The 15,039-nt window shown below is 43.4% G+C and overlaps 1 protein-coding gene across 3 annotated transcripts in view; it reads right to left on the reverse strand.

Moving 5' to 3' along the window:
• Positions 1–649: 649 nt before the first annotated feature.
• SLC43A1 (solute carrier family 43 member 1) overlaps positions 650–15,039 on the reverse strand; it is a 90,798-nt gene continuing 76,408 nt past the window's right edge. For all 3 annotated transcript variants that reach the window (XM_088458815.1, XM_088458814.1, XM_088458813.1), the window contains 3 exons: positions 14,518–14,591; positions 9,293–9,416; positions 650–4,054 (listed from right to left, as the gene is read on the reverse strand). In XM_088458815.1, the coding sequence (XP_088314941.1) occupies positions 3,881–4,054; positions 9,293–9,416; positions 14,518–14,591 (372 nt within the window). In that variant the 3' untranslated portion in view covers positions 650–3,880. The remainder of the gene's footprint in view (positions 4,055–9,292; positions 9,417–14,517; positions 14,592–15,039) is intronic.

Here is a 15,039-nt window from a genome sequence, read left to right on the forward strand (position 1 = left end):
TCCTGCCGCACCAAACGAACAACTGAAGGCCTGTGGCTAGGGGCGGGGTATATACTGAGGAGGACCCGAGGCATCCTGGGAGCTGAAGCGTTAACTGTTTGATACCTGGATCTCTCCAACCATAATATCCCCATGGTATCCCTGTGGATCCCTAAGGACCCTGAAGAAGAAAGTCACACTTTTTAAGCACAACGCTGTGTAGTGCGTTGCACTTATATCGGTCCTTAGTTTTATGCCTTTTTATCCAGGTCAGTGCCTGCAATTGCACACAGCTACTGCATCCAGTGCCAGTGTCCAGGGTACCCATGGATTATAGTTTTGTTGCATTAGTAATACAAATACAGTGCAAATTCAGAACAAAACGGTGTGGCAGGACACATGGCGCGGGTTAGATGCAAAGTCCATGGCTCACCAAACGGGACTATTTGGCACGATTTGAAGATAGGTGTATGTGGACACATCTGTACCCCCAAAAGTGTGAACATTTATTCCAAATGTCATCAAGTTTGTAGAAGTATTTGCCAAGTAACAGTCTGTTATTGGTAATCATTTTGAAGTGACTATTTAATTTGCTTGATCTGCCCATTGTTTACATGCACCACAGGTTGAGATATTGTGGGTTAGATAAATAAATATCCTACCACAACGATTACTTTACAATGTTCTTTATTTATGCAGTGTCACAACATACACATAATAATTAAATTCTTATACACTCATCAGTATAAATAATATTTAACTGAAAACACAAACAAACTATCTTTATTTCTTAAGTGTTCTGTGTCCTCCTGTCAACTATGGAAGATTATACTGAATACCTTAGAGGTCATTTACACCCCTATTGGGGAGCTTACATCAGATTGCCTAGATTTCCACCAAAGCAAATAGGATTATGGAGTAAGATGACGGAATTTGCAGACGAGCAAAGCTTTGGAGCAGCAGCCATTGGAAGGATTTGGTCAGAGCGAGGATGTACGATGTAAAGTACAGACTAGGTCAACGCAAATACTAGATGTTGATTTATGGAGTGAGATTATTGAAATGAGATAAAGTGGTGGAGAGGGTACATTTTTTGGGGTGCTTGTAAATGTGCCAAGTGGCCGGAGACTTTTCCACTCTGCAAAATACTTTTTTTTTTCTCACCAGCTCCAAGCTCATCCCATATTGTAATGGGCATCATAGTTGCACTTTGAAACTTTGTTTTGCATCTGCAAAGTGCATCTACCAAACACACACTCATCATAAATATAAAACCTTAAATAGGGCTAATCCGAGCAGTATTTTAAGAGAAAAACTGAAATGTTTTAATTTAATGATCGGGTGGTTCTAAAGTGGTAGAAGTTAGGACTTTGATGTGACAATTACACTTTTCCACACTGCTTTTCTTCACCTCTGCACACAAAGGTGTACTTTTAGGTCTATGAGCAGAGGTAGACATGCACCTTGATGTGCAAAGTATAGACCTTCTATGCGCACCAATGCAAAATGAAAGTGCTTGCACTGCCCAATGAATGCACTAAAGCATATTGCCTGCACTGGTGTATAAATGATAGTTGCTAAGATTTGTTTCCCACTTCTGACACTTAGCTCTTAACAGGCTTGTACCGAGGGTGATGCGATGGGTGCCGTTGTCTAAGGTACAGGCCACGGGGGCAGCATGGCTGGCGCCCTAGTGGCACCCGCCATCAGCTTCTGGAGTGCTTGGAGAGATACTCCGCTGCCTGGAGAGGGAGACGTGGAAAGCTCCCTGCTCCCGGCCTCCTCTTCTTTGGGGGAGGGTCACTGCACAGAAATGCCCTGGTATCACACTGTCTCTTAGCATTTTTGGCACTGATCTACAGTAATTAAAGGATCACTGCTTTAAATAATAACTGCTAGAGAATAATATCAAACATACATACGGTATGTGTCCTCATACACTGTGGCTTCAATCGCTCCAAAAAACCCTCTCGACGCGCCAGTCCTGAGCGACTAGGACAAACTGAGCTTCTCCCCCATGTACGATTGGAGGTCTGGGCAATAAATGACATGTGCGTTATGCGCCCCTGTCATTATTGGCGTTGCTATCTACAATATAGCAGCACCGACAGCCTGGGCTATGTATGAATGGTCAGTTCGCCTGACCGTTCTCCCACTGCAGTTGTCGCTATCGACAGGTACAGCTTGGTGATGCCCTATCCCCACAGCAGGGACAGCGCTGTCCCTGCTGCGGGGGCTGCCAGCTCCAGGGCTGCAAGCGGGATCTCTCGACTCCAGGGCTGCAAGCGGGATCTCTCGACACTTGCGAGATCCCGCGCATGCTCAGTGGAGCTTCCCGGGACTGAGCACTAGGCTGATGCGCTGTGGTCTCTAGCAGGGATCACCAGTTATCACTCCCCCCGCTCCAGCCGATGAGACATCTTATCGTTAGTGCTTCCTGCTTCGCCTCCGTAAAGAGGCGAAGCAGGAAGAGTCATAGCGGCATTTTATACCCCCATAGACACTAGGGGGTTTATTTTATAATGTGAGAGTTTTTAGAAAGTGGAGATGCAACCAATCAGATTCTACTTAACATTTAACTAGCACCTTCTAGAAGATAATAGCTAGAATCTGATTGGTTGCTATAGGCAATATCTCCACTTCTAAAAACTCTCCCCTAGGTGTTATGAGGACTTATGCAATTAGCTATTGTTTTTTTTTGCCTTAATGAAAATTATTCTATTTTTCTATTCTACTTGAGTAAAGTACTGGCGATGTAGATTGATGTATTTTTCTAGGCAGAAAGATGTTGCATTTAAAAAAAATTCTGACATAAACCAACAATGTTGCTATCAAAATCTGCTCAGGTAACTAACAGAGGTGCAGTTACTTTTAAAAACTCAGCAACAGTGAACTCTTTAATGCTCTACTCTATACGCTAATGCTGGCTGTTTTAGCATTGACAAAATTTCATGGAAATAAATGGATGAATAAACAGATGAATTTGTCAATATGACATTGTTACTATACAGATCATCTGTCTAATCAGCAACGAAAGACAACTACAATACCTTGCTTGTAATGCATCGTACAATACTGTGTATCCAAAAATCAAAGGTGAGGAGACATCTTTGTACCATCATTATAAATGATATGTATGCCACCGATCTGAGATTAGCAACAAATGTTGAGTTTTGGCACATGGAAAGGGGTGGATTAATGTCTGGATTTTATACAGAACAAATGAATGCAAATGTTTCAAGTTTAAATTTGTTTGCAAGGTTTCCTTATGGAGCCATACAACAGTCTTATATGTACTGGTCACCAAATAACCCTGAGTGTGTATGGGGCACATGTTATTTACAGTGACATCTAGTAATGTGCTTCTTCATCCTGGCATGGTTTTGCCGGAGTTGAGTTGCCATTGTTGTCCCATTTTGTTTTCTGTGATAATAATGCACAAAAAAGCGGTAAAATCGTTACAAAAAAACTTGTGAGTCCTTGATGTTTTTATACTCTTGTTTTGATATCTTGCAATAATAAGAAACACTAGAAATACTGTCCATATTGTGGTTCCAAAAATGAAGAGTAGAACATACAAGGTGCTGCTCCTCCTACTTGTTAATGTTGTGCTATGAAAGATTTTCCTGTGCATATAACATGCAGAAACAATGGAAGAAAACATATCCTTGTGGCGAGTCCTGCGTGCACCAAAACATGTCAGTAAATTTAAACGTTGTCCCCTGTATTTTTAAGACCAACCGTAGTCCGGGGAACGGCAGCATGTGACTCACTGTGATATTTTACAATAAATACATAAAGAATTCAATGGTCATTTTGTCATCTTAACATTTTTATACAGCAGCTCAGCTCTCCTTATTTATCCCTCTCTCCAGTATGCACTATTGCTTCCGCTATGTCACTAAGCTTTAGTCTCGCCCTCTGTCACCCCGTTGGCATGGTTTACATCTTGCAGTTGGATGGTGGCTGGGTCCTTTTCACTTGCTGCTTGTCTCAGCAGGCGACGTCGATACACTATCAAATATCCCGGAAGGATGAAACCAGCGAAGGAGAATATTAATAGACCCATGTTTACCTGAAAGAGAAATAGGATTATGACCTACATATAAGAAGATGGTGACTAAATTAGTGCACTTAGGAAAAGGACCCCAGTAATTATTATTTGTATCTTCCCTTAGATATTGGGCCTAATGTAATAGGGTGAGAGTTTAGAAAATGTGACAGTTTAGCAGTAAACATTGGTCGAGTTTTATCTTCGAAATGGAAAAACATCTGAATGAGATTTTAAATCGTGAGAGTTTTTTTAGTTTGAAAAACATGCGAGTTTGCTCTGTTACTTTGTTCTTGGACTCTATTACATTGGCCGAGTTTAAAAATGTTATCTTCAGTAGAACATTCATTTCTCACAGTGGAAGGACAAGAAAAGATCATTGTACATTTAATAGTCCATGTTCTGTATACAGCCCTACATTACATCAATCAATGCTCTATAATGCATTGTACTGCACAGCACACACAATAATTTCTTCTCTCAACCTTTCTTTCTAGGATTAGGCTCCCTCTCATACTGGAAGCCACTTATTCAAGCCCTTGTTATCTGTCACTAGATGACTGCAACCTTTTCCTTACTGGCCTTCCAATCTGCTACCTCTCCCCTCTTCAGTCCAACCTCAACACCACTGTCTAATTTTCCTCTCTTGTCACTACCTCTTCTGCCAGTCACTCCACTACTCCCTGGCCTATCCAGAATCAAGTTAAAACTACTCTCATCTACAAAGTCCTCAAGCACTCTTCTCCCTACACCTTCCAGCCTCATTTCCACACTCCCTTCCACCCACTTCACTCTATCAATGACTGCCACCTCACCTCCTCCCTGATCACTTCTACCCATCTTCACCTTTTCTGGGGCTTCTCACAGCCTTGGTAATGCCTTTCCATCCCCCAATTATACTTTCTTCCAGCCTCCCAGCTCTTAAGACTCATCTCTTTATTCAAGTCTACCACCCCTCCTCCTATCTCTCTCTCCAGACTCTGCATTCCCCAAGCTACCACCCCCTCCTCATCTCTCCAGACTCTGCATTACCCACTCTACCATCCCTCCTCCTATCTCTCTCTCTCCAGACTCTGCATTACCCACTCTACCATCCCTCCTCCTATCTCTCTCTCTCCAGACTCTGCATTACCCACTCAACTGCCCTTCATCCTACTTCTTTCTCGAGACTATGCATGCCCCACTCTACCCCCCCTCCTCCTATCTCTCCAGACTCTGCATGCCCCACTCTACCCCCCCTCCTCCTATCTCTCCAGACTCTGCATGCCCCAATCTACCCCCCCTCCTCCTATCTCTCCAGACTCTGCATGCCCCACTCTACTCCCCCTCCTCCTATATCTCTCTGTAGACTCTGCATTCCATACTCTACCACCCCTTGTCCTATCTCTCTCTCCAGACTCTGCATTCCCCACTTTACTGCACTTCATCCTACTTCTCTCTCGAGACTCTGCATGCCCCACTCTACCCACCCTCCTATCTCTCTCTCCAGACTCTGCATGCCCCACTCTACCCCCCTCCTATCTTTCCAGACTCTGCATTCCCCACTCTACCAACCCTCATCCTATCTTTCTCTCCAGACTCTGCATTCCCCACTCTACCAGCCCTCCTCCTATCTCTCTCTCCAGACTCTGCATTCCACGCTCTACCACCATTCCTCTTACTTCTCTCTCCAGACTCTGCATTCCCCACTCTACCTCCCCCTCCTATATCTCTCTGCAGACTGCATTCCCCACTCTAACACCCCTCATCCTATCTCTCTCCAGACTCTGCATTCCCCACTCTACCAGCCCTCCTCCTCCTCTCTCTCTCCAGACTCTGCATTCCACACTCTACCACCCTTCCTCTTACTTCTCTCTCCAGACTCTGCATTCCCTACTCTACCCTCCCCCCTCCTATCTCTCTCTCCAGACTGCATTCCCCAATCTACCATACCTCCTCCTTCTCTCTCTCCAGACTCTGCATTCCCCACTCTACCACCTTTCCTCCTACTTCTCTCTCCAGACTCTGCATTCCCTACTTAGCCTCCCACCTCCTATCTCTCTCACCAGACTCTGCATTCCCCACTCTACCACCCCTCTTCCTATCACTCCCCAACTCTGCTTCTCTCTTTGTAACCACCTGTATCCCCTCTATGGGCTCGATTCAATTACGCGTGGGGGAGCTTCAGAAGCTATTGTAATCACTGCGCTATTTGGTCTGACTTAAGCAGGGGTGGGGAACATTTTATCTGCCGAGAGCCATTTTGATATATAATATTATTTGCGGGCCTGGTGCAGGCCACGTCGCCTCCGTGTGATGTCACACAGTGGTGGGGCCACAATTGCTGGTGATTACAGCAATGCCTGGAGCATCCTGAGGCAGTACTGCTGCATAGATTCTGACTGCAGGGTGCCATTCTAGGCTAGCAGAAAAAAGCTCAGAGGGCCAGACCAAATTATTCCGGGGGCCTTATATGGCCCCCAGGCCTGAGGTTCCCCATCCCTGGACTAAAGGATTTATTCTCGCACCCCCTGAGTCGTCGCTGGCTCTTTAGTTGGAGAATGCCGGTTCTCACGACTAAACACTCATGTTAAGTCGCAAGAACCGGCATTCTTGGACTTAACTGGCTACTGTTGGACCAAACAGTGCAGTGAATTGAATAGCCCCAGGAGCTCCCTTCCGAGGCTATTCAGCATCGAGCTGAACTGAATTGAGCCCTATAATGTAAGTTCTTGGGAGCAGGGTTTTCTCTCCTTAATACCTCATCTACATAATTATGTTTATAAAATTGTCTACAACTGACTAAAGTACTTGAGTCATTTTGTTGTATGTTCTATCCCCTATATATGCCCCTACGGAACCCTAGTGGCAATTTTATAAATAAAAGAGGATAATACCCCACATTGATCACTCCATGTCCAGCATATATTTATGTTGGTATAGGGCTTTTTCTAGCTGTGCCTTGTTCTCCCAACTACTTTTCTGTAGTTTGAAGGTATCTCTAGTTGTATTTGTGTTTATTAGAGTGTGGGTTTGCTGTTGAGGGTTTTCTCAATCTTGTGCTGAGGTCATTTTCCAACATTAGTGTTCGTCACATTCCAACATCAATATCACTGATATTTTAATGCGGTACCCTCACAAAGTATACCTTGTTATTTTTCAGCAGACTTTGTATTTTCAGAAAATGGCATTAATCTTTTTACTCATTGTAACACATCAACATTTTGCACATGCATCAAAGTACTTTATAGTAGTCAATCTTTTATTCGCAGTGTGATTGACAGACCACAGGGAGGGGCGGCAAAAACGCAGATGTGTTGTGCGCTGTGTTGCTGCCTGCGTCTGCGACACTGTATGCAGGAAACATGGCTCCTGCGTCTCAGTTCCCGAGGCCATTCTGCACGACCATAGGATTACTCAGGAGGCCGATATCAAAGGATCTGCGTCTGCATCTTTATATAAAGATGCTTGGATTGGGCGTCTCAATACAGTTCTAGGCATCTGCGACATTTACATATTTTGGTACATCCACTGCGTACACAGACACATCAGATGCCGTATAAACGTACTTCTCTAAAACAGGCCCAAAGTTTAATTTGATGAAGTGTGTGCTACTAAAGTAGAAGTAGATGGGACAAAATGGTTTTACTGTTTCCACCAAGGGCATATTTATGGATTATTGTCAAAACAGTAAATGCTGGTGCAATGTGAAGTGGGTGTGTACCTGGACATGTACTAGGCAGACACGTATGTGCAAATGAGCTGATACAGAGTTTAACATACTCTATCAGGGTATCCAGGGCCGGATTAAGGCCCACATTGGCCTGGAGCTGAAAATGTTCAAGGGCCTATACTGAGAAGGGGAAGAGCTGTGAACGGTGCTGTGTGGCTGTGGTCAGAGTCACCTTGGTGTATACACCCCCTAAACTATGACCACAATGTATCCCTAACTACATAGAAATAGAAAAATTGCCTAATTTAGTTTTTTTGGGGGGACGGGGGACTAGAAAAACTATTTAACTACTTAAAATGTATGGCTAGTTAGGCAGCTGGTAATCATTCTGTCATGTTGATGGGCCTATTTTTATTTGGAGGCCTGGAGCTGTAGCTCCATCCGCCCCATTGTTAATCTGGCCCTGAGGGTATCTTCATGCAAATGCGGGCTACAGAATTGGACGTTAGTGAAATGATACATGTTTGACAGTATAAGGCATGTGTGCATTATTTACTTTTATCTCTGCATCAGGTCCAATGTGTGGGTTACACTTTTTTCCAGTTCGTGAATGGTTCTTACTATGAATTTTACTGGAGCAGTACTTAACCCCTACTACTCTTTTCTAGATCTTGAGAGCACACAATACTACTGGTACTGTTAAACACACAGATGGGAACATTGTGGGGTTTATTTATGAAAAAATATAACTTTTTTACATACACTATTTGTACTGTCATAATGGGTTGGGTACGTGATCCCGGCAGACACAATGCCGGCAATTACATTACCGACACCGAAATCATGATGGTTACAGTGCAAACGCCTGCAGGTAAGTAATCCCTACCCAAACCCACCTTTCCCACAGCCTAAACCCAGCCCTCCGCTCTTGCAGCCTAATATTAATTCTCCCTCCCCCACACCCTAACCCTCCCCCAAGTGTCTAACCTTAACCCTAATACTTACCTTCGGGGTTGCGGCCACCAGGATTGTCGAGCCGCGCCTCTGACCCTTGTCAGGATTCCAGCGTCGGTATTGGGACCGCAGGCATTGTGCACGCAGGGATCCCAGCTTCATCCCGTCATAGTACCTTATAGTAGCGTTCTCTTATTTAGTATTACTGGATGCTTAGTTGCTTAGTACAGTAGATCATATTTTAGCAAAGGTTACCAAATACTGTGCAGATCATATACAGAACTGGATGTATTTGCTCTTTTTAGTTTAATTTATTATTTTATTTTTTTACATTTGTACATTTTATTTGACTCTACTGCGTATTTTACAGGTTATACAACACAATAAAGCCACTTTGTTCAACTGAAAATTGTCTTATGTGTTTTCACAAATTTTACTTGGCTTTAAAGATTTCTTTCATTTCACACTTTCCTGGATTTTACCAGATCCTATTTTAAGGTATGTATGTCCTTTTAGTCCCATTATTCACCTCTTTCCTAATAAAGTATTTTTTGAGAAAACTATTTTTGATTTTTTTTTTTATGAAAATGACATTATCTTACTTGCGCCTCCTGATTATACGATCTCAGCAAATCTTAAGGTTGCACAAATCTTACCCAGAATCCATTCCCATGGAGAGGTCCAAGCATGGCCCTGTACAGAGGCTCCTGTAGTAAAGCGAATACTGCACTGAGGAGTGACTGCAGCCCAGTGAGGGTGCCAAAATGATTCGATGGAAACCTAAAATACAAACCAACAGAGACTCAGCAGAGAAAATATAACAAACTGGAAGTGTTCAATGGAGTATTACAGGTATATTAATGATCTCTTCCAATTTAACGTCAGGCTAATTTGCAGATTATAAAAGAACTACTGAGGTGTAGGTCATTACGACATTACTTCCCACATCTTGCAATGTGATTGAGTCATTTAGCCGTAATAAGAGAAAGAATAACGTGGTCTGCAATAGGTAAATGAAAAAACGTGGTATTAATCTGCATTACTGTACCACATACTGTAACATCAGCAGAGTGAGAAAAACATTTAGGGTATCATTAGGACCTCCTACAAAAATAATTTTGAATTGATCATCATGCGCTTCATGACTATTGGCCTGATTCAGAGTTGTACACTAATGCAATCCCAACTGCGATCCCGTACACAGCTGCTGTGCGAAGATATACAAATGTCGCAGGCAACGGTATAAGTATTGAGACGCCCACCTGGGTCATCGCAAATCCACGCAACTGCGTACCAATACGCAGCCGTCAAAGATTCTTTGATAATTGGTCATCTGACTAGTGTTATGGTCACGCAGAATGGCTGCCTGAATAGAGACATTTGAACCACTTTATCTGCGTATGAGATCGCAGGTGCAGGCTACAACGCAACCCAAAAATGGCCAAAACACGCCTGCGGTTTTTACCACCACTCTCCATTGCCTACAGTCCCTAACTATTAGTTTTTGTGAATGAAAAGTTGCTGTGAGCGACTACGGTTAAGAACCTTAACGCAGGCACAGTGCGACTCAGACGCATGCACATTGACATATGACCGATAATTGCTCAACTACGTGAACATCGGAATAGCGTACCTCCCTGAATAAGGCCCTATGTTATAGTAGTAATGTCCATGTGTTTCAACAATATGTTCAGGGTAAAAAAAACATCTTTCTTGGTGATTGTAATTTGTTACAATTTGTATTTAGATATTTACAAGTTTTAATTTTTTTTCATGGTGCTTGATGTATGTGACAATCTATGCACATAAGAGGCAAATGAACACTTCAAAAGCACTCAAACTGGGCAAAAATGCAGGTGGCGCTTACCACTATGTACAGTATATTTGATAGAAAGCTAATTACAACAGTAGTTTCCTGTCTATATGGATATGTAAGGCATCATTGCTGTTTTAGCCACTAGATGGAGATATATATAAACTTTTAGAACTGTTATGATGGGTACGGAATGCCGGCATTTGGGATCCCAGCGGTCAAAATCCCGACGCCGGCATCCCGACAGGGTTAGGATACCCACACCAGTCGGCCATATTGCTAACCCTCCCTCTCTCCCTAACCATTTGTTCCCGGCAGTGATGTGCAGTCAGGTGAGGCAGGTTAGCAGAGCTGTACCTGTCATACTTAGGTATACTCTAAATTTTTCTTATAATTTTTATAGTCAAACCTTTGAAGAAAATATGAATAATATCTTCTTTGTATTATTCTAATAATTTTTATAGTCAAAACTCTGAAGTAAAAAGTGTATGGCAGGTGAGGCACTGCCAGTGGCGTCACTATGGCACGGCTTGTGCCATGGGTCCGGCGGCGAAGGGGGGCGCCACCGGCCACGGTACAGGTTCCGGAGGTCCGCCCTAGTCAGTATGTGCAGACCGCAGTGAGTGCGGTCAGCACTACACAGTAACACATACCGCTGCTGGCGCTGGGTAGTACACTCGTACTACCCGGCGGCGATGTGTGTGTTTCAACAGCCAATGAGAGTCAGACAGACTCTCATTGGCTGCTGCACCCACTGCCAGACCCAGGCTGGAGCTCACTCATGAGCTCCGCCTTCCAGTTCTTGCAGTGGGTGATGGCAGAGATGTCATGACGTCTCTCCCATAGTACCGAGGGTAAGGATGGAGGAGCAGACAGTGGCAGGAGCGGGGATTCAGGTAAGGTAAGTCAGTGTTTTGTGTGTGTATGTTTGTGTGTAAGGGGCACCACTGGCACTGTTTCACTACTGGGGGCACTGAATAGGGAGGACCACTATGGGGCCACTGTATAAGGAGCACTGCATAGGGGGGATCACTAATGCGGGGCCTGCATAAGGGGGACCACTACTGGGGCACTGTATAAGGGGCACTACTGGAGGTCTGCATAATGGGGACCACTACTGGGGGCCTGCATAAGGGGGACCACTACTGGGGGTACTCTATAATGGGCACTACTGGGGCCTGCATAAGAGGGACCACTACTGGGGGCATTGCATACTGGGGGTACTGTATAAGGGGCCCTACTGGGGCCTGCATAAGGTGGACCACTACTGGGGGCACTGCATAGGGGGACTGTGTAAGGGGCACGGCATAGGGGGGCACAGTATAAGGTTGCAATACTGGGGGCACTTCATAAAGGGCACTGTATAAGGGTGCACAACTGGAGGCACTGTATAAAGGGCGCTACTGGGGGTATTGTATAAGGGTGCATTACTGAGGGCACTGTATAAAGGGCATTACTACATGGGGTACTGCTACTGGGGACATTGCATAAGGTGCATTACTACAGTGGTCATTGAAAGAGGGGCACTACTACCGGGGGGCATTAAGGTGCATATGGAAAGGAATGTTCCTAGAGTGACGAGAAAGGGGTGTGTGTCATGTTGACACGCCCCATTAGTCAGTGGCCACGCCCATTTTCTGACACGCGTAGAGGGGGAGGGCTCCATTTTTCAACTTGCCCTGGGCTCCAAATACCCTAGTTATGCCATTGGGCACTGCCTCCCCTGCCTACCTTTTTCACACATCCATGAACAAAACACACCAAATTTCCAGCACTATATACTGCACCTTTGTATAATGCCCACATGAACCCTTGGGTTCATATATGTATCATATACAATCCGGCACTCAGGATCCCAACTGCCAAAATTCCGCCGCCGGCATCCTGACAGGGTTAGGATACCGACACCTGTCGGTCAGTATGCTAACCCTCCCCCTCTCCCTAACCCTCCCTTCCCAGTGCCTAAACCTAACCTCCCCCCACTAGTGCCAAAACCTAACCTCCCCCCCCCCCTTAGTGCCTAACCCTAACTCCCCTCCTAACCCCGCTACATTACCTTCGTTATGCCGGCACCAGTATTCTGACAGGTGTCCGGATTCCTGTGCCAGTATTCTATGCGCCAACATCCACTGTGCTGGAATACTGAACGTATCCCGTTAAGAGGTTTGGGGAAATATATTGTAATAATATGACATTTGGGGAATAGCAGTTTCATAAACCTGAGAATGTTTTGGATTAAGTGGACTATTTTTTAACAATATCAATCTATGATTTGGAGGAAAACTTTTTAAATTAAATGATCCATGAATATCTATAATAAATGCCTGCATATTGCACGTTTTACAATATTATTATAAATAAGCACCACCATAATCCAACCACACCAGATCCACCTTTCAGTGAGACACTCGCTTTTTAGGGTCCTCAAATTAAGACCGTCTCAGCAAACTATAACCTGCTGGAAGGTATGCATAGGCAAACGCAGAGGGGGTTTCCGTTTGCCTGGAAACCTCCCTTCCCAGTCTACACCATGATGACCGCAATGTAAATAACTTATAATGCTAAAGTTGTCAGTTTTTAAGATCCCCTCAGTGTCACAAATTAAATAATTAGCACTACCTGTTGATCTTTAAAAATGTGTGAGACAGTAATGAATACACTTGTGCACCGAACTGGAAAACATGCACTGTTAGGGGGGTACTGATATAGACCATCTATAGGATTAATTATTAATACTGTATAAAAATATACTATCCAGTGCATAAGGAGACCAATCTGTACATATATGTCACCAAATGTACTCAAATTATCTGGAATGGTGCCCACATCTGAAACAAAAGCATTCAGCCCAGGCAGGATGGCCCTACTTCCGCATCTACTGGCTTACTGTGATCGCTGGTCCTGTATATGTCAGAATTATTACATACACTATACTTCAGGGATTTCGATTGAACCTATTGGTTCCATTGACCCCATTACCGTTTTACACTTGCATTTGATGCACAGCCTGATCTAATTACTGCAAGTGCTCCCCCATTCTTGAGTGCAAACACTTTTTATACATCGACTGTCAAAAGTGTCTCTTGCAGCCTAGAAGATCCCATTCTATCTCTTTCCTTTAAGCAAGTCTGAGGTTGAGGGTTTAAGCCAAACATTAAGAAGAGCACGGAGTAGTGATGTGAGGCTGCTGTCAAGCTGGTGGGTGAAGACTGATTCGTCAAAGGTACCGCAGTTGTTCTGTGTATATATATATATATATATATATATATATATATATATATCCATCTTGGTGTTGTTATTTATTAAATGCAATTTATTATATGTATATCAAATTCTATTCACTTACATTCTCCATTCTGCCACTTTGACCGCTGTCTACAACAGGTAGGTATATAATGTTACTTACTGACTATTATGTATTAATGCAATGATTTCATTGAGCATCAGAGGAAAGGGTTTTGTTTTTTTAGTCCCACAAATAATAACATAATTTCTTGATGTTTTGCCACTATGATATCTGATTATTACCATATTGTCCTTAAAAGTTTATTTTTGCTCTATAAATATGACATTGTTTCAAAGTGTATTATATACTGCTTTCTGGCCCTGATTCAGCACAGGACAGAATTACAAAAGCAGCTTTGCAATTCCATCCTTACTATTACATTAATGCAGCAGGAGGCGTCATGTCTCATTGTGCATTAATGATCCGAGCTCTGTCCATGGACACAGCATTATAGTATCTGCGTGATCCTCGGCCGGCTCAGTGACCATGGGGTCATGCAGGCCTGCCATCGCAGTTCAGGAAAAGAGGCCAGGAAATCCCTGTCAGCCGACAGAGTACGGGTCCAGGTCATGTGCAGAAACCTGACCATTGCCGCTGAATCAGCCCCTCTGTGCTAAATTAGTATAAAGTATGTGTACACTACTTATATCACTCTGTATTACATTGAGGAACAGAGGTTTGATATTCAGTATCCAGTGTTAGTATGTGTAATCTCACAGTCAGGAAATGCATTATGGGACATTTATGCTTTGTTGTAGGATTCCATGATGGTGCATACTTACACAGCAGCGTACAATCCCCCACAGGCTGAATGGATGAAACCTCTGACCATGGTATGGAGAATAAATGATAGAAACTGCCAAAAAAAGAGATAAAGTTAGGAGGGGAAACTTTGTAACCAATGTGGCGAAGGGGTAAAGCTCAATCGCGTGGTATGGTTTAGTAACTGTTTATGTATTGATTTTTAGGTTAACATTAGTTACTGAGACTCAATTCATTACTCAGGTACTGTTCACAGTGTACAACAGTACAAGGTTCTCCTGCAGAAAATCGTCATTGATTCTCTGTGCTTGATTCTAGGAAACTTTGTGATGTAAACAATAACTTTGATTTTAATTGTTTTCTTTGAGGATGATTTGTTTTTTTTCTTTCAGTCAGACGGTATTCATATAATGTTTACATTACATTATATTTTCCATACTGAGTGACATTTTAAGATCCATGAATCTATATAGTCCGATTATTCCACCATATTCAGGTTGAATAAAAAAAAATTAAAACCATCATGATACTCAACGAGTTTG

The sequence above is a fragment of the Taudactylus pleione genome, unplaced genomic scaffold, assembly GCF_031769625.1.
Source record: "Taudactylus pleione unplaced genomic scaffold, aTauple2 ptg000854l, whole genome shotgun sequence".
NCBI lineage: Eukaryota > Metazoa > Chordata > Amphibia > Anura > Myobatrachidae > Taudactylus > Taudactylus pleione.